This window comes from Phalacrocorax aristotelis, chromosome Z, assembly GCF_949628215.1.
Source record: "Phalacrocorax aristotelis chromosome Z, bGulAri2.1, whole genome shotgun sequence".
Lineage (NCBI taxonomy): Eukaryota > Metazoa > Chordata > Aves > Suliformes > Phalacrocoracidae > Phalacrocorax > Phalacrocorax aristotelis.
In genome coordinates this window covers 32,917,405-32,941,344 of record NC_134311.1, presented here as the reverse complement: position 1 = coordinate 32,941,344, position 23,940 = coordinate 32,917,405, and the positions used below count along the sequence as shown (strand labels likewise).

Here is a 23,940-nt window from a genome sequence, read left to right as displayed (position 1 = left end):
TCTGCATAACTGCATACAATTTAGAGGATTTTCAGACTCATACCATAAAACTTTCTAATGTTCAAACCCACTAAAAATATGTGTGTTATGATTTATTTTAAAAACAATGTAGGATTTCTTTTCCCTTGGCTGCTTGCTTTTTCTTTTTTTTCTCCCCTCCTGTTTTCACTTTTGTCTTCAAATAACTCTTCATTTTGTTAGACATAAATAAAGGACATGGTGCCTCTCACCACAACCCTTTCAAATCATAGCCTTCTGTGATGTCATTTTAAGACTAATATAATCTTATATCCAATACAAAAGATCTTTTGGGAAAATACTTTGAGTAATTAATCTAATGATGTTTCCACCAGAAGTGAATTCATAATCCTCTATAGTAAGACAAAATTTTCCACCTAGGAAACATACATCAGCTTATGGAATGACTGATTATTAACACGAAATTATTTGAGGAAGACAACACTGTTGCCAAATTGCCAAATTACAGTGATAAGTATAAAGTGTTCACAGAATTGACAGGTAATCTATAAAGAATATCAAAGAGTTGCAGAGTGTTCTGGGCTTATCAAAGAACTGAGCACTATTGTAAGAGAAAACAAACACGAAAGTTGCTGAAATTCAAAGCATTTCTTTCTAGAGCTGCGTATAGCAACACTGCTGTAAGTACAAGAGTTTAGGGCACATGGAGCACACCACCACACCTTAGCAGGTGGTGGGAGACCAGTAAAGTGACTCTTTCCACAAGTAAATCAGGACTAGAATTACACTGAGAAACACCAACCTAGTAAAGGGAGAGCAAAGTCTAAGACTCATGACTTCTTACACAGACCATTTTCCTTACTACAAAACAGTCTTCCCAATTCTTCACTGCGTTGTTTTGTTTAACCACAATATGAAGATGAGCAATCTACAACATATTGGAGCCAGGTTAGGAAATGCAAAGGATGTTGGCAGCTCTCCCAAAATACATGAGCAATTAAGGAAACTACATTGTTATATAGCATCACATAACGTTTCCAGATGAACTGATACCTTTACAGTCTAATTTAATCCCCTTATTTGCACCCCACCTTCCATACTATTTGTGATCTCAATTTACAAAAATGCATCCAGAAGCATGTAAAATAAAGTGATTTGGATCACATGCACTTCAAATATACTCTGGAACAAATTATAGCCAATTCAGGATGAAGTGGAATTAGCTTTGAAATACTGCCACAATGTGCACGTTTTCCCCCACACTGAAATCGGTGGGCTTAGGCTCTCTTATTAGCAGAAGGAAACCTATTTTTGAGCAGTATTTTCTCATACATGAAGGGCTGAAGATCTTACCTAGCCCAGATATTCAATTCTAAGGGGTAGAATGGTTTTGTGTTCTTGTTTTCTGAATCCCCAGGTGAGACTGTGAAGAGGCAGGTACCACCTGTCCTAGGCTACTGCGCATTTAGGACCAGATCTTAATATCTGGAGCACAACGGTAAAGTTAGGAGGTGGACTGTTCTTTGGGTCACCAGTCACATGGATAAAAAGCTACCACTTTTAGAATATATATTAATGATTCCTGACAGTTTACCTTATGTCAAGTCAAAGCAACCAGGATAGTCCAGTCATAACTTGGATTTATCATATAGGTACCTCTTGAACCAGAATAAGGTCCCAGACTTGTGCAGAAACCACAGTTACAGTCAGAGGCTTGGGGCATCACATCTCCTGGAGCAATCCAGCTCACTCAATGTCTCAGCTATTGCAGGTCGCACTTACTCATGCACTTCTTTAAATATCAGAGTGTATTTTTCTAACATTCCCATCACCAGACATTATTTATGATGCAAGATTTTACTGGCAGCTCATTTGAGCATGAAAAGTTCATATTTTACCCTTCAATACCTTCCCCAGACTTGTTTTAAGAGATTGCAAGCAGTGAGACCCTCTGTGATGATGTACCAAGAGTGCTCATCACCAAAGAAAAACTTGGTTTTGGCTTGTGCCACAAATCTTGTATTTATCTGTGAATAATGGATATGTTCTTTTTTTCTTCTGGGCTTCAGAAAGGAAAGCTTCCTTTTTGGCCTTGTCCTGGCCAACCCTCTGGTGCAGTGAGAAAGAGGACTTTGCTCCTTTCCCAGCATCACCAGCAGGAAAAGCTAGCTGACTGTGGGAAGGTGGGCAGAAAGCAGCACAAGGCCCAGCTGGCAGCAAGCCTGGGTGTTTCCGGAAAGGACCATGGAGCTGACATGGTTCTGCCTCTTGAGCAAGGGAAAAAGGCTTTTTAGGAACCAGGGTGAGTTTGTTAGAGTGTTTGTTGCGAAACAGAAAGCCACCGAGAGACACTTGATTGAAATCAAGATTGGGGAAAGGATCATCTTTGCAAAGACGCAGTGGACTGGGAGGAGATTTGTGTTCAGATCGTTTTATTTTTATTCCAAAGCAGACCTAAGTTCTTCTATGGCAAATACTCACTGTTCTGCTCTGGTTTTCAGTGAAACGTTACTCAGAGGCAGTGTTCTTTTGGTGGTTCAGGTGCTCACTTAAGGCAAACGGGAAGATAAATTCTCCTCAAAGCCCTAGCCAAGTCATGGTCCTCTCCCATCAATTATCAGAAGGCTAGCTTCACTTTTAGGAAGAGAATCCTAACTCTTTTTAAGTGCACATTATTAATAATACCTCGCTTAACCTGGTTACTTCTTTGGAGGCAGAACCTTTTTTCAGGGCTTCTGGAGGATTTAGAGAATAGAGTGATCTATACTCTTAGTACTTCTAAAGCAGCTTTAACTCTGGGCATTATTAAAGCCTATTTACTATTCTTTTCATGCTTGTTTTGGGCCTATTCTACAATCAGAAAAAAAAAAGACATCATAAATCCGAATAACTAAACATTTCTCAAGGAGAGCAAGAAGATTGGTGTGATGGAAGAAATAGCAGGACTCTCTAATGGTCTCAATGGTATGCACAAACTCTGAAGTAGAACAGTCCAATGATATTTTGAAACAAAAATTGATACCTCATTTTGATACGGAAAAACATGGGTTAACATTCTAACCAAAGAAACAAAAAAGTCAGCCAAGGGATTTTTGCTTATTTGGAGAATTTTGTAGACATAAAAACAAAAGGGAAGCAAAATGAGGCCATTTCCAGACCAGGCATGCTGGAAACTAACAACTGATCCTATACCAATGAGTTATATAAGAACAAGGGTCTCTTTTTTTCTGAAGGAAATACAAAATCCTTATGATGTAGAAATGTTTGAGATTTGATTAATTACTTCCTCAGACAGGTATTGCCTGTGGCCCTGCAAAAAAGGGAAATAACTGCAACTCCTTCCTCAGCAAGAATTTAACCAAGTAATGTCACATGAGAAAATATTTTCTTTCATGTCTCTACCCTTAAAAGCTCAGACATAACAAAAGAGTAAAGCGGGACCAACTTGCCAAGTAAACAAGCCTGTCAGAGGCAGTTAAAGATTAAACATGGACCTTTCCCATCAAAAGTATTGGGTACATGAGTGTGGAGTGGATAAAACAACTCTAGTATACAGTGCTGCTGACAGGAATGGCTGTTACTGAAAGTTATTCCCATAATGGAGGACAAAGTTTAATCCTGTAAAATAATTTTGGAGCTTCAGGGAGTGGAAAAGGGTTGAGAAGAGGAGTATATCAAGCCTTCCTCCCAAATGGGGGAGACGCAGCCCCACACTGATGATCAGTAGGAACATGGTTAGAGATATGCAAACATAAAAACATTTTCTTTTATCCAATTAAGGATAGAAATTAACAGAAGATTCTGAAAAAAGCTTCTTATAAGCATAGTGAAGGTAAGAAATCTAACCAGCATTTGGGTGAAGCACAATAAGGATTACATGACATTGGATATCTATGAGAACAGAGACTATGTTCCAAGGCACCCTAGGAATTTATGTTTCTCTGAGAGAAAAGCTCCAAGAAGAAGAGCTGACCAGCATCTCAGAGCTTTGTAGCTTTCAACATGTGCTCATCTTCCTGAGAATGTTAATGATAAGGCAGAAAGCAGACTGAGCTCTTCAAATGAAGATTATCTGTCATTTTTTCTAAGCATAGGAGTTGACTTCGCTACAGCAGTACATCCATACAAAAACAAAGTCTCTACTACAAGTCAGAAAACATGTTTCTTCAGGTTAAGCATCAAAAATGTCCTGCTTTAGGAAGTTGCACCAAACTGTAATTGGAATCAAAATTTGCAGTAAATACGTGCATCTTCATATCCAGGAATAACATTTGGATCTACAGTTTAAGTCATAAAGTATCATAAAAATTTGTGCTAACACATTACTAGAAATTCTGCCATTACAGTCTGTTTAAAAAAAAACAAAATCACTAACGCTCAGAGCTACTTAAAACACAAGTATGCTTGTGTTGCCATGGGCTAGATTTAATTATCTCAAAACCAGAGATATTTAGAGATACTAACACTTAAGATTTACCTATAGATGCCAAGTGTGGCACTGTACAAAATTAAATCATTTTCATGGCACCAACATGACAGAAAATATGCTAGGAAGGTAATAATAGCTCTCTGTGTTTGGGGGATGTTTGAAAACATCTAATCCCTCAGTGTGGGGGGACTGAACATGCTTAAAAATTATTTTTTATAGCCTCTTGTAACCTTGCTACCCCTGCTTAGAATCAGAATTATTAGGTCACACAAGGCTGCCTTTCTTACAGACTTGTATTCACAGGTAAATCAAGTGAACATATAATAACAGGATCTTGCTGATCCTTTCTAAAGTATGTATATGTTTCGGTGGGGGAAGAAAAAGTAACTGCAATTAATTTTACCTTTAGGTGTTGGAATCGGTCTCTCAAGTCCATCTGCATGACCTAAGGGGTCATTTGAATCTGGAATTTCCATTTCACCTAGGGACAAAAAAAGATTTTGCTGAATTGAGGTTCTGAGTTAATCTTTCTCTGAAACATCATTACGACAGTGAGTTCAGCAAACTCATTCAGTCAAGATCCTGGTACCAGGGTAGCACACAGGAAACACCTACCAACAAGGTCAGGTTTTATCCATCACAGATTAGAAAACTTTACCATAATTTATGTTGTGGAGTTACTATGTGCTTGGCAAATATGGTCAGCATTAAAAACTTTCCAGTTCTTTCTGGAATAGAATTCACACAATTTTACAAAGAACACAAACAAAAGCAGTGCTGGCCCAGCAAATTAAGCAGTACCTCAACTTTCTCGACAATCTCAGTTACGAAATGGCATAAAACTGCTTTGGAAGTTACATTACAGTAGTTTGGATTCGATTCCCTGAGGTCAGACTCTGCTGACTTTCTTATCCTATTCTCAGCCACATCCCCAAAAGACATCTCCCAGAAATTAAAATATAATAACCATTAGCCAAGTATTCCAACGGGTGATGAAATGTACAGATACCTTTTTGTGTGCCCTCCTTGTTTATGTCTAACATACATCAGAACAAGCTAAAAACAATGTTTGGCCAGCAGTTGCTGCAGACAGCAAAAAATAATTCCATGTTCCTTTGGTTTTGCAGGTCTTACAAAACCCTGATCATTATAAAATGGGGGTTCGCCTGTCTGCTCCCCCTTTTGAAAATATGGTGTTGTGAGGAACAGAGCTGAACTTACAAATCAGATAAAGCTATTGGTGTGCTTTTACTAAAACAACATCTCAAATGACATCCCCTATATTTTTGTATTTCCTAATTTGCATTCAGTTATCCAAGTTCCTTATCACCTCAGCATATCACCAGAAAGCATGCAAAACTAGGGTCATAAGGATCCAAAGTGAAAGGTCTGGTTTTTCTGTAGATTTGTTAGGGGTGTACATGGTAATATTTTGGGTAAAATGAAACTAGAGAAAAGGCTCTCCTTCTTCCTTTTGTCCCCATTCCCTTTCCTTCAGACTAAACCAAACACCACTACTCTGACTGCAAGTCACAAATACAGGTAAACCCATCCCTATCTTTCACCACATTATGAAAGAAGAAAAGAATCAAGACTAGTTTTTTATTTGTCCTTTACATTTTTACCCATTATTTGAGAACAGGAGATCTAAATTTTAACTTGCCTTTAAGTTTACCAGGTGAAACACAGAAATCAGAGACATCCTCTACTGCAGGCTGGGTCTGAAAGTATTTATTTTGTCACAGTACTGCCATTTAGTCACTACTTCATCTCATCCTTCATCTCCCACTGCTTGAGGTTCCTAGCCTGACAGTAACAGTGATTCCACTTCAGTTGTGTGCTCATTCCCAGACACCCCAACTACAGTGATGGTGAAGATGGTGCTGTACCCTTGGTAAGACACTATCTTTCAAATTGGAACAGCTAAGGCTTGGGCAGACATCGTCTTCTGCCACTCCTAGCACTGGCCAAAGGAAATTATAGTCTTCATCTGCAAAGTGGAGAGAGAAATGGAAATGGGTGGCCAAGGTGGTGGCATCTTAAACTGTCATTGTAAATCCTGCCCCAGTGCGTCTTCACACCCCTGAGGCCATGGTGCAGACTCAGTGCTTGACTTTTCACTGAACAGAAATTTTGTTGATTTGTGTGATTCAGTGTGAACTGATGAATGCATGATAGGGATATTTCTGTCAAATTTCAGCAGAGATAAGTCACATCTCATTTTTACCAAGGGGCAGCAAGGCAAGTTCACCTCTATTCCCTTGCTTCTGTTTGACCTCCTCTGCATTGCACATGTTTAGAACAGGACAGCAACATTTACTGGCCATGAGGAAGATAAATCCAAGATGAGACACTGGAGTGAAAAGGAAAGTAGAAAAAGCAACTGGTCTGTTAGTCCACAAGCACTTGCACTTGGCTTTTCTGGTGATCATAACCCACCAGTATTCACAGGATGAAACATTATTGTAGAAGCCCATTCTTAGGGACACTTGGGAGCTTAACACTCAGACCTCCAGACTCCAAACTGCCCAAGGTCTGAGTGGCACTTTTGGTTTAACACCACATGTTCAACTTTAAAATAGTTGTTTCCATTTCTTCAGTCATTTAGTGGGATTCACAACAGAAAAAAAACTATTGGAAGCTCAGTTAAATTAGCACAGAAATGTCTTCCTTTCTCTTCCCTCCTTCCCAGACCTGTATCTCTTAATTTTTTAAAGATTTTCAAAACAAAGATGGAAAGAAACAAAAGCATTTGCTGATTTGAAAATGTTTCAGTAATAGTATTGTGTGATTCACTCTTGTGCTTAATATGTTTGTCTGGAAAAAACATTAATCGCCAGGTGTGCTTTACCAGAGAACAATTACAAACCACAGACACCACCTACCCACAGAGTCTCCATAAATAAGCAAATTTAAAATTGAAAATTCTTTGTGTACTTTGTAAATTATAAATACAAAATAGAACTGTCACTTAAACTTGCTTTGATTAAAGAAACATCTATATTTTCTGTAATCTGCAAAATTCCACTTTAGCCACATTTATTATGAATTCCAAGCTTTAACACAAAAGTTTCTGTACCACAACTTGAAACACCAAAAAGTTATTATCAATATGAAATATTAAGTTTTTTACACCATAAATGCTTCTGGATCAGAAGACCAACAAGTCACTACAACATAATAAAACCTTTTCCTCTTGAGTTCAACAATTAAAAAATCCTGCAGTCAAGAAGTGCAAGGAAAAAACTGTGTACTCTTGTTGAATATTGTTCTCAGGTCTTTCTGGTCTTGCATTAATAACTTAGTACATTTTTCCTGCTAGGAGTAAATTCATTATTTCATCCACAGATAATAATTCTTGTTGTCATTTTTTCTTTAATTCCCTTTACTGTAGTGCAGACACAAGCCTGATCATGTGCCATCACCAACTCTCTGCAGTCTTATTCTTGTTTGAAGACCCCTACACAACTGTCCTCCTGTCCACATCTGATTCTTAACTTACGTCCCTTTTCCCTCTTTGTTCATTCAATATCTCAGCAAGGATATCCTGTTTTGCTTTTCTTCTTACTGCTTTCTGTATGTTTTCCTGGCAGCATTTTAATGTGTTTTTCCACTGCCTGAAGGAGAATAAAATCCACAAGGTAATTTTAGGTGTCCAACTTCCACTGTCAGTCTTGATCAGTAACCAGCTACTGCTAGAAACAATATACGTGCTCATTATACTGATTTTAGGTGCAACAAAGATATTAGATAGTCACATCTTTTTTCATATCTATTACAAATATAGCACTGTCATACACCACTACGGAAAAACGTAGACTTGCAAAACTGGCAAAACAACAGCAACCCACAAAGCAGTTAGTATCAAAAACTGATAAGAAGATAAATGCTCAGTATTTGAACCTTACATGTGATATTATCAACTCACACTGGGAAGAAGTATGCCAATTAGCATGCTACTTCCTAAACATGCAGCTAACTGAAGACAAATTGATCACCATGGTGTCTGGAAAGTGTCTCAGTGAACATATCCACATTGGTGTACAAGGAATCGCCACAGCAGGCTGGACAACTGTGCAGGTATGTCCAGAAAACAACCGTACAGTCTCGTACACTGCAAGCCTGAAAAAGTTCCTGGCAGAGGGCTTTGGGCTTTGGGTGGCCCAGATGTTTCTGGAATGGAGAAGACAAAAAAGAGATGGCTAAAGGGTATACATTAAACTCTCATATTCAAGGCTACTAAAGAAAGTGAAGCAGAGAGGGAATGGGAGTAAAGACAGCCCTCATTAAGAATAATGGAGACATATGGAAATAGGTGCACATGGGAAAAGCTTATTCTTAGTGCAAGATTTGTTCAGAACTGACTGGGAGTACTGAGGACTAAGATCATGGATTCAGAACAGTTAGTTCCATCAAAATTGAGCTCAGTTCTCAGAATCAGTAAGAAAAGCAAATCCAGCCAGTATTGGGTATTTCTAGGAAAGGAGTAAAAACTAAAAATGAAAGCATCATTGTGCTGCTGTGTAAATCTATGGCTTGCTCTCATACTTTGATCATTGTGTGCTGTTGAGGTCCACTCATCTCAAAAAGTGCATAGAAGAGTTGGAAAAGTTTCAGAAAAGAGCAGTGAGGATAATTAAAGTTATAAACTAAGTTTTGTACAGTGCTAATATTTGTCACTCAGAGAAGGAGATGGCTGAGGTCAACGACAGTAAAGGTATATGGACTCATGAAAGCTGTAGAGAGGATGGACAAATTTTGGTAAAAGAAATGGCAGTATGAGGGTAAAACAGCAGAAAGCAATTTCAAAACAAAGCTAAAACAAGGTGAAGTTTTCTCAGACAAGATGTTGCTAGGCTGTGGGCAGACTTTACATAGACTACAGGTGAGACTGGGCAAGTTCATGGAGAAAAATCTATCCAGATCAAACTAACTCATAGAAATCCTATGCAGGCAAGGAAGTCCCTGAGAGCAAAATGGATGGAGGCTAGGTAAATAACCAGCATAAAGTAGTGCTACGTACACCAGACCTCTTCTTACACTTTTACTTCAGCATCTCCCTTTTGCTACCATCATAGCCAAGGCTCAGGGTTGCATAGTTCTCTTGTTTGCTCCAGTATGGTTACTGTCACATTTTTCACTTGCATATGTTCTCTACTCAGACGTTAAATGTATCACAGCTTATTTCTGAACACCCACTTCTTCAATTTACATTTGCAGTGATAGTGTCGGGTAGAAAAGATCACCAGTGTCTGTCCTCCTTGCATACTGCATGACCAGACAAGACCACATAACAAGAATTCAGCCTGAATGCCAGTATGGGACAATGTATGTGCCAGATGTGCCACATGTCAGATCCCCAGGAATACCCCTCTCTTCAGGGACCACACAGTCAAGTAAAATGCAGGTCCTGTAAACAGCACTTCTTTTAAACTGCTTGCCCACTCAAAAAGGATTTCTTAGCATTTGAAGGCAATAAGGAAAGCTATTTCAATTTAAGAAAAATCCCAACTCCAAAAGAGAAACCATATTTAAAGTCAGTGTTCCATATTTCTAATGTACAAAATACATTCTGTTCCTTTGGCTTACTATAGCAAACTGCAGCCAGAAAACAAGTAGTATAGAAAATCCTTTACAAGCTGAATATAAATAACAAATGCTTCCTTTTGTCAATTCCCTCCTTCTGAAAATATGAGGAATATTTGCTTACTGACAGGGTCCAGCACATGTAGCCCACTGCTCTGTTTTAGGCACCAATGACCAACAAAATATATAAGCAAACATCCTATATTCTTGAGACAGGAATGCCCTTTCATACTTCAAAAACTGAATTGCCCACTGATCACAATGCCAACTCACAGGGCATACACCATTCATCATAAAATAGCTAAATTTTTCCCTCTGAAATTGTTATGACTTCACAGATCATTCATTACTTGAAAGGTAATTGCAATAAGCAGATTTCAAAATGCTCATGGCCATAAGCAGACATCAAAACAATACATTAATCTTCATCAAAAAGGCAGTCACAAGGAGGCAGTTATCATAATTGATACCAGGGACAAACAAAGGCCTCAGCCTCACACAGGAAGAGAATAACGAAGTCAGGTATTTTCAACCAGAGTGGGCCTGATTAATTTAGAGCAGTTTAAGGGCTGGCTGATGCAATGCCATGCAAAGTTAATAAATGTCTTTCAGTTCTTGCAGAGCACAGATGATATCTTAAAAGATGGGAAATTGCAAATAGTTCCTAGTATTTATTAAAAAGGATAAAAAGGAGTGACAGAGAATTATAAACCCATCAGCTTAACTTCAATTCCTGGAAAAACACCGGAACAAAGAGGTTATTTTTAAGCATTTACAACAAAGCAGAGAAATGAGTAATAACCACTGTAGAAGACAACATTGAATCAGCTTACATGGATTAGAACTGAACATAAGTCAGTATCTCAAGCTATTGTAAACAAGACTAGCATCATACTGGGACACATAAACAGTAGTAATCCTTCCAGTTTACTCAGTACTAGTAAGGCCCTGGAGTGCTTTCTCCAGTTCTTTGTATTCCATTTCAGGATGAATGTGGGTCAAACTGAAATATTACACCTAGTTCCATGAGGATGGTCTACAAAACAGGACTAACAAAAAGAAAAAATGAATGGCTACTAAGTCTGCTTAGTCTGAAGCTGATTAGGCATGGACTGAGAGCTACCATTCTTCAAACACACAGGTCTCATTGAACAAGGTTTTCCAGGGTGGCAGATTAGGCAAGCATCTATTGCATATGATACTGCACAGGTACAGCTAATGCTTCTTCTCCCAGAGTGAAACAGGACCACTGAGGATCTTTTCCAGTCTCATGGTTCTATGAGGAAAACAGCCATCCTTCTACCATTGTATGTTAAATCCCAAAGCTTACAAATAAATCCTTCAACACTAAAAATTGCACATAGCTACAATTAGGGAAACTGCGGATTTCTGTTCAGCCATTCCTTCCACTCATCAATAATCCTGTTTCTGGAGCTGAAACTATTTTCAGATTTAAACAGCAATATGCAACCTTTGCTTCCTGCGGCTGTAACCTTTGACTCAGGTTCTAACTTTCTTCCAATAACATAAAACTCCCAAACTCCCTCTCTTCAGCCTAATACCCTCTAATATTCTGTTCTTTTCTTCATAAAACTTTGTTGACCTTCTGTCAATTACTAACCTCTGGAGCTCCCAAACAAAGGGCCCACTGTACCCTTTGATTCAGCTGCCAATCTGATTACTTTGGCTGGGGGAGGCAGGCTGCTTGGGTTGCTGAATCAGGGCCTTTCATTGAAATTTCTCTTTTCCAACATCTGCAGCCCCTGGCAACCAATTGCAGAGTGGGCTTGGCAGACCTGTAAAGGTTGGTGAATAGTCTACAAAAGATGCAGTTTGTAGCATAAAATCAGTGCGCCCCTTTCATAGTGATGGCAGATTAGAACTTCCACAGCACATGTTGCTTGACTGCTGCAGCCTCACATAAAAATAGCTGAAGGTGGGGGAAACAACCTGCACTATTTGTTGCAGTTGCTCTATTCCTACAACTGTGAAGTCTGAAAAACAGGCATTTCTTAGCTTGCTATCAGCTCTCTAAGCATACTATTCACAAGATAGTATGTTAACTAGTTAATTTAAATGCATTCTTTAGACATCCAAAACTCTCTAAAATTACTTTCAGCTAAATTCATAGTAATAAAATGCTCTCACTATGAGACCATTAGAAAGGGAGTAAGCTTTTCTAAGCCTGCTCTGTTATAACATCAAAATAACATTAAATAAGTGTATTTAAAGTAAAACCAACACCAGCCTGCAAGTCACAGAACCTTCAGAAAGCTGGTAGAAAACACAGACAAGAAACCTTTCACAAGAGCCAGGGTTGAGTTATACAGAATAAATTCCCACAATTTATAAGCATTCCTTATTGAGGCAAATCTCTTGTTCCATTAGTGGGAATTTTCCCCTCTTTACAGTTTTTTTTTCTGTTTTTCCTAATAGCTATATTGAAATGGTTTCATTTCAGTATCAGGAAAAACACTCTGCTGCAAAATGTGGGAACTACACTGGGGGACAAAGGTAGATTTGAGGTTTATGACCTGTAGCAATGAAAAGGGCTTCATCATTTGGTTTGGACAGAAAATTTACCATTGATTTAAAATAAAATTACAAACAAACACAAATGCTAAACCGCCTTCATTCTGCACAGTGAGACCTCATTTCTCAAATACATCTTAACAGAGATTTGGTATCCTATACTTTAACATCCTTTTGTCAGTTAAATACATAAAGAGGGAATCTGTGTATTGCAATCATTTATGTTACTGTGTTTGTTTTCACAGACTGATCCAAGATAGACTAGTAGTCTGTTTTGTAAAACAGCAGTCAGTGCATAACGAAAAAGCTGCTTTACAAATTTCACAAGGTTCCTGCAGGAACTTCCTCATTTAATAAAAAAATCCTGATTAACCTACCATCAAACCACTCTAAAACACAGAAAAAGCAATCAGCTGGCCATCAGCATAAAACTCCAGAGAAGGAATGATTTCCACACAGAGCTGCAATAAACCCTGCAAAACATAAAAAACGTACACTGAAGGTGTAGTTTATCTTCTTAGCCATCAGCCAGGCGCCTCACCAGGTACTATGAAGTCAGTGTGAAAAGAACAAAATCAGATAAGTCATTCAAAATACTATTAGCAGGGATTCAAACACAGGCTTCAATGAATACTTTGATTTATTTTAATGTCTCACACTCTTAAAGCATATTTTACATTAACCACACAGCTGCATTTTCAATTGCACTGTCAATCTTTACCACTTTGTTATGCAACCCTCACCACTGAGCTTAGCTATTAAATAACTTAGATTATTCCTTCCTGCAACTCTCATTTGCCTCTTAAAATAAGAGTTCAGAAATGTTAATGAGACAAGCCAAAGATACAGTTTTATTCAGATTTCATTCACAGAGAAACCCTCATCAACAGCTGTCGCAACATTACAGTAAAACAACCAGCACCCATGGAGAAGAAGATACTCATTTTTAGTCACCATTTTCAGACAGAACAACCAGGTTCTGAAGATTAAAAAATTTGGATTACAAATTATTCTATTAGTTCACAGCCGAAACGCTCTTCAGATAAAGTTACAATGAAGTCCAGCTCCTCTGATTTTACAACACAGAGTGGAGATCATTAAACAAGAACCTAGCCTGCATGAAGGAATACCCAAATCCTACTTTCAATTCTCAGGACTTCCTGCAAAATCCTGGCAAAGTCACCTTAGGCCAGATTGCTAAAATCATTTGACGCCAAAAGATGCAGACAGATGTCTACCAGGATTTTCAAAAGCATGTGGGCACCCAATCTCATGTCTGCAGTAAATATCCCTTAATCTTTTGTACCTCGGTTGCCCAGGGGCTGAGAGGGGGGAAAGGTTAGCTCCCTGATGTGGTTCCCCGTGCAGCTGCATGACTGTTTGAGTCAGCCCAAGGAATGGAGCAGCATGGAAGCAAAAAGCTGGAGCAGAGAAAAAGGCGAGGGGGGTGGGGGGGTGGGGGAAAAGTTTTTGGATGACTGTGGTGATTTATGCCACTTTCAGTTGATCACGGAATTCCAGACTTAAAACTTATTCCTGCACACTGTGGAGGGAAACGTTGCAGTCACTGCAGAGCGCTAGCTTTGCTCCCTGTAAAGAAAGGTAAAAATTAAAACACTATTTGGAAGCAAATTAAGATGTAATAATGCCAATAAAACTGTTCTGAATGTTTAATGAGTAAGAATGAACTCCACAGTATTTACAGTGTAAAATATTTGAGGATTTTTAAACCACAGATGAATTCCAATGTCATTTCTAACTCAGCAACAATGGAACTAAGTCCCACTAGCTATCACAAATACAGCTTGTCTGTACAACTATATGTCAAGCAGTCCAAATCACTATACTGAGGAGTATATAAAAGCCTTAAACCATGGAAAAAACACAAGTTATTCTGGATTTCATAACAAACGGTCACTGTTGGTAATGCTTTATGCTTACCAAAAAAAAAAAAAAGTAAAAAAAAATGTAAAGCAGTTGTGGGTACATTCCAAAGTTCTTCACCACCTCAGCTGTAAAATCACAGTTTAAACACAACCAATAGAGGCTCTGAACACACCTGCAGTAGCTCAAAGAACACCAAGCAACATGATAATTATCCGTGGCATTATTACATGATTGATTATTTTACTGCTTCTGGCTGTGAAAACAAAATAGTCTCAACCAAGAGGCTGAAAATAATCATGATTTATGAGTATAACACTCCATCAACTGGGATAAACAATGATTTTCACAGCGCTCTTTTTTTCTGAAAAATAATTTAGAATCCAAAAATGCCAGTCCTGTTTGCAGCCTTAGGCTGAAAATCTTTAAGGCTTCAATTCAGAAAAACACTGCCAGTCAGACAGACTTGAAAATGAGCATATTTCTAAGCACATTCTTAAATACTTTTCTGTATTTGAAACAAAAACCAACATTAATCTCCCTCAGTCTAGGTGGTAATATAAAAACAGCGCAGATCACAACTGAGTGTAAGAGAATATAGTACAAGCTGCTGTGACCTACTCTAATCGTTATTCTGACTGGGTTGACAGCTACAGGCAGTGGAACTACTCTAAGTGTAAAAAAACCTTCCCACAGTTTGGTTAGTTTTCACTCTCTAATTGTATTTCAAAAGCAGGAATTGCAGCACGTCTTGGAAGGTAAGGCAGTTACTCTGCTCTCCAGCAAGTAGTGAGAGTAGATAGCACATTCTTATTAATCAGAGCATTTTTTGAATGATAAATGTACTTATGGTTATTATAATCATCTTCCTGACAGAAAGGATACAGTAGACACCAATGAATAACTCTCAAACCCCAGTGCTTGATACTAAGCACTAATTTGAGAAACCTAGGCACCCAGGCAGGAGGCCTGAATTATCAATATTCTAAGAAACCAAGGCTGGCAAATGAGCCAATGATAGGGCAATATTAATCCTTAAATAAAACCGTTAATTAGATGCTTATGTTCTTTCCTATCACCAAGCATCATAATTTTTTAAAAGACCCAAGTAGACAGAAGAGTGTGCTTCTGGCTATCTGGAGCTCTAACCACCCGGTCAGGATTTGTCTCCACTAAATCATATTAGAACATGATTTTACAAAGTTATGCTGACAATATATAACACCAAATACTATGTTCAAAGAGAAGCAGCGCCTTATTAGTCAAAATTATTTCTTACTATAGGTTTCGCTCGCGACCAGCTGCCATAAAGTTAAATACATCAGATTCAGTTCTTAGAACAAATTTCTTTTTAACGCAAAGTATCTCGGTTTCTAGATCAAATGCTTAAAATTCTTAATTTTCTACTGAAAATCCTCTTTATAATGAGTAATTAGGTATGGTCTATACATACACACGCGCGCACACAAAAGAGTAATTCCTCTCTCCCACTAACAATTCACCTTCTACTGATGGCCGTGGAGCAAGTATGGAGGGGGCAAGTCGGTGTGCATGTGGTGTGACCAGTGAGCCACAGGTGAGCACTCCCAGCACTCATGACCAGATCAAATAATGTTGGTGGCTAAACACCACTGTGTAAGCATGTGTGTGTGTGTATATGTGCACATTTTTCTGTGTGTGTAGGAAATGGAGGACAAAGACAAGAAAGGATGCCAGTATGTAAGGGAAACTAACACCTGATCTGTACATTAGCCATTGAAAAATGCAAACCAGTTATTCTAACTGAAAGTTTAAAAGATACGTTATTGACTTGTTTTAGTAGGTTTTGCTACATTTTCACAGTTATTTATATGGAGTTATTTATTTAAATAACATTCCTGATAAAGTTTGAATACTATTTATATTTCTTCATTTGAGAGTAAATATCTAAACCACACTATTTCTGCTAATGCGCTGCTTATTCAGTCTAGATAGGAAAAATCTTTTTCTTCCTACTGCAGAAACTGTTTGACTGCTTAGATTACAACTGAATGCTTACAGTTAAGTCATAATAGTTTTCTGCTCTGAAAAAAACCTCCCATTTCTGTTTCTCCTGTTGTTTAAACTACCTTTGCTGCTATAGGGGAAAAAAAAGAGCTCAGATGCAGTAGTGGGCTTTGATACAGTTGCGCTTTGTTATTTGTCTTTAATTAACAGAGCAACACTTTTCTGCATGAAAAGAGATGGGATATTATTTGCTTATACTCTTCTAGAAAACAATAATAAAAAAAAGAGGAGACCCCTGAGGTGGAAAACAGAGCGAGCAGAGTACTTCCAGATGTGGACACATGCATTTTTCAGTAGGGAGACAGTGAAAGAACTAAATGAAAACCTGGCCACAGCCCCGCTGACACTAGCCAACGCAGCCATTTCCAAACAACATATTGATGTGTAGGAGACCCTTTCTGCCATATCTGCCTGCACACAAAGCAAGGAGCAGCTTCCCTAACCCAGTGGTGCAGAGGACAGCTGGGCATACACTCAGTAGCAGGCAGACTCCAGTACTTGGCAGTTTCCACTGACTGCTACATACTGCCCCAACCCAGGCAGGGATTTCCTGAGCTCCCACTATTATCCACATTATCCAGTTCCATTATTGTAACCGATGTTAATCACAAGATCAGCCTTAACCATTTTATTACAACTTTGTTTCTGCAGCAACATTGAAGGCTGCCACACTGCCCTTTCAATGAGTCCTGAAAGCAACATTCATGTAAAGTGCAGTGCGCTTTCAAAGTTGCACCTTCCCACCAAAGAGCACTGAATCTTGCATATATGTATAAACTCTTACTTTTTGCAAACTACAAAATCCCCACCTTTTTGTTACTGTGATGGCAGGACTGACATAGTTTTTTACTCATCACATGGGTAAGTTTTGCTTCTACATTATCAAAAATACTGTGGCTGTAAAACACCTGTTTTCACGACATGTAAGCGAGAAACGACACGCACATCTAATTTTAGATTGCAAGGTTAACTCACAGCACTGACCCATGACCTCTAATTCTTACTTATATATTGAGCAAATCTTGTCTGAAAGTCACATACAACCACAGCTGAGATTTCATAGATATGTTTTCAGAAAAGCACTCACTTGTAGTGATAGCCCCTTATTTTTAACAAGTGCAACAAAAGGCTCACACCAGTGAGTAAACTATTGCAGCCATAATCATAGATGGGAGTGGAACAAGCTGTGTGGAACCAGCAGCATTTACTGCTGGAAAATTGGTTGGTTCCACCCCTGACGTGTGAAGCACCCAGAAGACGACAACTACTCCAAACCACTGCCAAACATGCTGGTCTTCATTCCTAACACTTCTGAGCCATAATGCAGATCCTTCGGCTTTGGGATTGAAAAAGGTTGTGTTTTAAGGAAGAATAATGTTCTTCAGAGTGAGAATTAAAATTGGGACATACTTGCATGCTGTTTTCAAGCATTTTATTATGTTTCAACATTTCAAAATATACATAGCAGGTATTCTGCTCAGATCCAAATGTTACTTTTATATTTGATACATTCCCTTGCAACCACTGTTTACTTAATCAAAGTGGACAGCTGTGGTTTTCATTATCCTAAAGCAAATATTTGCACAGGTATTACTTACTTGTGTTATACATTACCATAAAGTTTTGCAAGCAAAAGCCAACCATTCCAATCTAAATGTCCTCACTCATGAACTTTTTGTAATTGTTTCAAGTGTATAAGCAGTTGCCTTCCTTCATGTCAGTTATGGACAGCTTTAAAACTGCATCAGCTCCAAAGTACAGAAAAAGACAGCTAACTCTAACAAGCAGGAGAGGATGCTAGAACCAGAATACATCTGTATACATCGCAACAAAAGCAGCCATTAAAACAGAGAATAACATTAAGAAATAACATTATTAGGTCCTTGTAGGTACTAAGACTTTTGTTGATAATGAAGCTTCAGTGGAAGCATCCCATGTTGTGTGATCTACATGGAAGCAACATATGCATAGTTGGCACTTGCTGTGCAATGGAAAGACAGAAAACTGCTGAGCTGCCCATTAAGGGCAACTTTTTAACTGCAAATGCTCTTGTTTATTCTCAGTACTAGGTATATTCTAAAATACTACCTGGCTTTCCTCTGGTATTAAAATAGAAGTCAAATCACATCTTTCCATCCTTGCTTGCACATGTAGTCAAACCACTTTTCCTGCATTATGTGAATTTCCCATGTCTGGTTGGTACAGAGTCCGTCAGATAATTACCAGCTTATTCTGTGCTACTGCACTGGCTGTGATCTGTGGTATTTGGTACAGCAGCTGATTTAGAGAGGGAACTGCCAGAAATGAAGACGGCAGTTCGAGCTCAGCATGCAGAGACCAGCAGCTCAGTCAAGATTGAAAGGAGCCAAGTTGCAGGAGTGACAGCTGCATGCCCAGTCAAAGAGGGTGGAAGAGGAAAACTGACAACAGTACAAGGCAGTTGGCTGGCAAGATGACTTAAAAGCAGAGTGCATTTTTTTCTCACTCATTTCTTATTTTGTTGCACATGCTAGTCAACATTAATACAAGGGCAACAGTTTGTTTCCTATAAAAATCCATAGATTTCCTGTGATGAAATAAGCCCAGGTGCTTGAGTTTAACCTGACAAAGCTCCACAGCAATAGAAATAGTTATCTGATGGTTGCCTGGGGGCTCAGCCTCGTTTGTAGTAAATAACATTTACATGACAAAAGATTGCCATAAAAATTAGCAACCACTAGCTATCTATGTTAGCACTTACACAGATGCCATCATTAAAGTGGTCAGAGCTTATCTATGATGGTTCCAAAGACCAGGAAAGTTTATTACATCTGCCACCAGTTTCATGAAAACAGAGCTTTTTCTTCTCTACTACTACCAGGCATTAATTTCTCAGTACTTGCCTTTTAAAAATGTTTGTTATTTACAACTTTTTTTTTTTTTTTTAATGAGCATCCAGCTGTTTCCTCCTCACTCTTTGGGGCTATGCGAGAATCTACATTGCCCTGAAACAAAATTCAACTACAGCTAAATTTTTAAATTGTGGCAGAGTATCTGCATTAGGTAGCAGTTACTGTGTTACCAAAGGCATGAGAGGTTATTTTTCCTGGTACTTGTGCATGTTCTCATGCTTTAGGAAAATACTTAGGGAATTCCATTCAAAGCATAAAGTGAGATGCTAACCACAACCTAATCATTAGCTGTCTGTTGTGGCACTGAAGAAATGCATCTTTGAAAAGGCTGGAGTGGTTATTTGCATGCACTGCACTTTCTATCACTAGATACGAAATTAAGGATACACTGGGACAAAGCTTCTGTGGATTTTCCACCATGTCTACTGCTTACTACATCTTAGGTTTTCTACAAAGCAGCCAACATGAAAGAGATTCGGTGATTTACAGTCCAGCTCTATGAATGTAGATAAGATCTGGTCAAAGATCTAAAACAAAACAAAGAACTCTGTTTTACTCCTGGAATGGCTTCTCAAATATTTAAAACTACTATGACCCAGAAAGCCAACCAGCTGATATATTGCCCTCGACCTTGTCATTCTTGGCTAGTTTGTTTTTCTCTGCTTTGTCTCTGTGTTCTGTCTTGTATACATTAATCTGAAACAGCTAACATCACTTGTTTGGTAAAGTAAGCACTGTGCAGATAGTAGCTTATTAAGTGCTCTGCTCAGTTACGTGGCTGTCCATGAGTATCTCCTGACTATGCAATACGGCGTAGTCATAATTTTTGCTAATATGACTTTTCAGAAGAAAAATATCAGTAGAAAAGCCTATTAAGATACCTCCTAAGATAATGAAAGTCATACCTTAAAAATATTCTAAGAATATTTATTTTCATTTTGTTTATTTATTAGATGAAATTATATATTATTTGCACTTTCCCCTACTTGGAAAAAAATGAACAGTAAATTATTCCTTGAAAACGAAATTTCTCTGTATGTTTATAAACATCTCTATCTCCAATAAAACTAAAAACCAGTCAAACTACTAACGCAGGAAATCTTAGTTATAACACAAGGTAAATGAACGCCATTTTTTCCTTATATTTCTGTCACTAAAACAACATATACTAGTCTTTGTACCAGGGACAAGCAGTGGTAAACTTGAACACGCAAACATAGCATATCAATCTAAATGTTATAAATGAACAGAAAAAAAATTATTTTACCTATAGAGGAAACAAAACAGACTGTACTACATATACATATTTCTCCCACCTATTTTTCTCCTCTTCTGCACAAAAATAAGTATACAAAAAATCCAAACCCTCCCTCCAAAATTTGTAAAAGAATTTAAATTTCACAGCTCATGCAGAAATTTAAAGATAAGTCAGAATTGAGTATCTGGTACTGCAATTCTTGCATGCTTACAACTGCTAATAGGATTTTGAGAAAACAACAAAAATGTTTGAATGAAATAACTAATTTTGGCATAAATCCCTTTCCAGGAAATGTTCTACAAAATAGCAAAAGTAAAAATAAATGATAATGACAAAGAAGGAGATTCATAGACTGCAAAAGTCAGCTTTGAGGAACAGCAACTCAACTTTTAGTAGTCACAGAAGGACTGAATTCCCTTACCATAATTCACCCTTCTACCCATCACTTTCCACGAGACAAAAGCTACTGCAAACTTTCTGTCACTTCGTTCGGCAGGACTTTGTGAAACTACTTCATAAACAAAAAAGGTAACATATATACTGTATTATGTTACTGTAAGAAGGCTTTTAAGCAGATTTGAAATCACCTTATTGGTTAATCATAAAACAGCAATTCTTAGTGGACTTAAAATCTATGGTAAAATTTGACTTGAGCAAAAGCCCCGCGCTTCTTTAGTTAGTACAAAAGGTTACATCACATTCTGATTTATTGCATTCTGATGGCTACACTTTTAATTTATTTTTTAAAAGATATTATAACAATGCTATTAATACAGCTCCAGCACAGTGACAACAAGCAAGTCAATAACCTAACACTTTCATACACATTTTGCTTTTCAAATAATCTAACATTCAACACCAGCCTCAAAGTGGTAGCATATGAACTACAACTATTTTATCAGCTGTGTTAGTATAAGATCCAGTTATGTCAGTTCACTGCAAAAGTGTGCCCAATGAGGTATATTGAGCAAAATAATTTATTACAGGATACAAAGATTCAAAAGAAGCTGCTTAGGTGCAGTAATGCTTAACACAGAATAATGAAATAAGGTGAAGCCTTTTTGTTTTCCTCCACAGACTTTCTAGCTAAGGTTTGCAGGAGAAAGGGCTCAGGGAGACAGCACAGGTTAGTAAACAGCAGTGGGAATAAAGGCTGTAATTACTATCCATCCCACTTCAGTCAACTAGAATATAAAAAAGGCTGATCAGAATTTAGACTTGCTTGGAGCATGTCTGGAGACTAAATTATAATTCAGTACCAGTAGGAATTAGATTATTTAATTCAACATTACCTCAGCCTTTTTCGTAGTATTACACACTGCAATTTTCTGGGAGTTTCTGCTATTTCAGTTGTGGGAATCTTTTCAAGAGTAAAAGTTATGCACAACCAATTTGAAGATGATTACAGGACTCAAGGATAGAAACAAATAGGCTTGTGTCAAAAATACATGTGTTAATTCTTTGCTCTACCCTGTATAATGGGTCTACAGAAGCAAGCCTTTAGGATGGGAGAATAAAGTGTTGAGTTAGCTCTACAAGTGAGAAGCCTTCTGAAATTCAAGTAGTTAAAAAAATTCATATCCACATAGAAGATATGTTAGGAGGGAAAAAAAAGGTTTATTTCAGATTTCAAAGCTTTCAAAAATAAGACAATTTAAGAAAAGCACCGGTATTTATAGTGTCTTTCAAATAGGGTAGGCCAGAACTGATTAAAACATAAATGTTTACAAATCATAAGCGTTTGAAAATGTGCGGGTTTTTTTTAGAATAGCAGAAAGCGGTTGCTACACATAAGAGCGTGTTCAGGGATTGTTAGTAACTATTTTTTTCTTTCTTCATGGGGAGAATAGGAGCATTAATCAGAGTCCATCAATTCATCTCAAGCTGCAGCCTGAAATAAATCTGCTGTAGTAATTCTCGTCTGTGCCATTCTTCCACCTCTAAGTCTTGATTTCCGTCCAGATAAACAGAGACAAAAATGTTTTACCTCCTGTTGTACCTATGAACCCCTAGCTATGGTTGAGGTCATTAGACATTATTTTTATTATGCATAGAAATAATTAAGACATTCTGACAGTGAAAATAATTCCCCAGATCAGCTCCTTAGAAAGTGCCATACAAACACACATGTTGGGCAACATTTTTGAGTAAGCGGGGGGTTGTATGAGCCACAATGTCAATGCAAAAAACCCACAGTCTTTGCAACCTGGGCTGTAAATGTAGCCTGAATCCCAAAGGCAGAGGGAAGAAAGCCTGAAGAGACAGAGCCACTGCTCTTTCCTGCGTGAACTGCAGCAGGGCAACAACACTGTGGACATACCTCTTGGTGCCTTCCACCCCTGCTGCCTGGACCTGCAATTCCCCCACATCACCTGCAGAAAGCCTCCCAATGGTAGAGATAAGGGAGATAAATTTTACCAGTGAGTTCTGCCTCTTCTGTGTGTACCGTAAGGCTTGCTGCTGTTGGACATGAATCAAAGGGGGTATCACCACCACATTGACCTCTGCTTATGCAAAGGACCTCTGAAGCTGCTACTTACCATTCAGAAGCACTTTAAAAATCCCTGATACCACTAGAATTAATGGAGCCATTAATAAACATTGTTTTCTTCCCACTTGCATTTTACCACTGTCAGGGTGGCAGTCCTCCCCCTGACAAACATGGGTAGAGTGTCTATTCAAAACCAGCAGAGCTGCTTGCTGTGAGAGACATACCACTGTTGCCTTGCAATAAATAAAGTGACAGTTCAGCAGTCTAATCAAAGTTGGTAGTTATATTAAAAAAAACAAAAAGCACATTTATGAAAAAAAAAAAACCAACTTGTGAACTAACAGAGATTCTTACTATGAGTATTTCAAAACAGACAGCTAAGAGCGCCCTGCTTTAGTTCTGTACCTTCACTCAGTAACGTAGCACAGCACCTGGGTAGTTTATGATTGCTTGTGTAGTTATATTCTCAGACTAACAGACAGTATAGACTACAGTGCTTCTGTAAATGTTCTGGACAAGAGCCATAAAATATGAAACATTCTCTGTTTATTTAAAAAATTCCCTGGACCAAGGATAAATTTCACTTTGGTGTGCTCATGGTCAGTCTGCCCTCTCTCTCTTTTCCTTGCTCCTTCTCTCTCCCCTTCTCCCCCACCCCAAGGAAAGCCCTTAATTTTCCTCATGTTTTCACTTTACCAATTTAATTCAAAGGACTTGTACTAGCCTTAGTGAAAATATTTAAATTTAGTGGCTTAAAGTTAGGTCTTAAAAAGTTATGTTCTCACCAAAATTGACCGAATTTCTGAGGTGTCGGTTAAGCCATTTTCCACTGTGGCTCACTGAA

At 38.1% G+C, this 23,940-nt stretch overlaps 1 protein-coding gene across 2 annotated transcripts in view; it reads right to left on the bottom strand.

The window, feature by feature from the left end:
• ROR2 (receptor tyrosine kinase like orphan receptor 2) overlaps nt 1-23,940 on the bottom strand; it is a 158,320-nt gene that overhangs the window by 45,003 nt on the left and 89,377 nt on the right. For both annotated transcript variants that reach the window (XM_075078492.1, XM_075078493.1), the window contains exon 2: nt 4,812-4,889. In XM_075078492.1, coding sequence (XP_074934593.1) covers nt 4,812-4,889 — 78 coding nt within the window. The remainder of the gene's footprint in view (nt 1-4,811; nt 4,890-23,940) is intronic.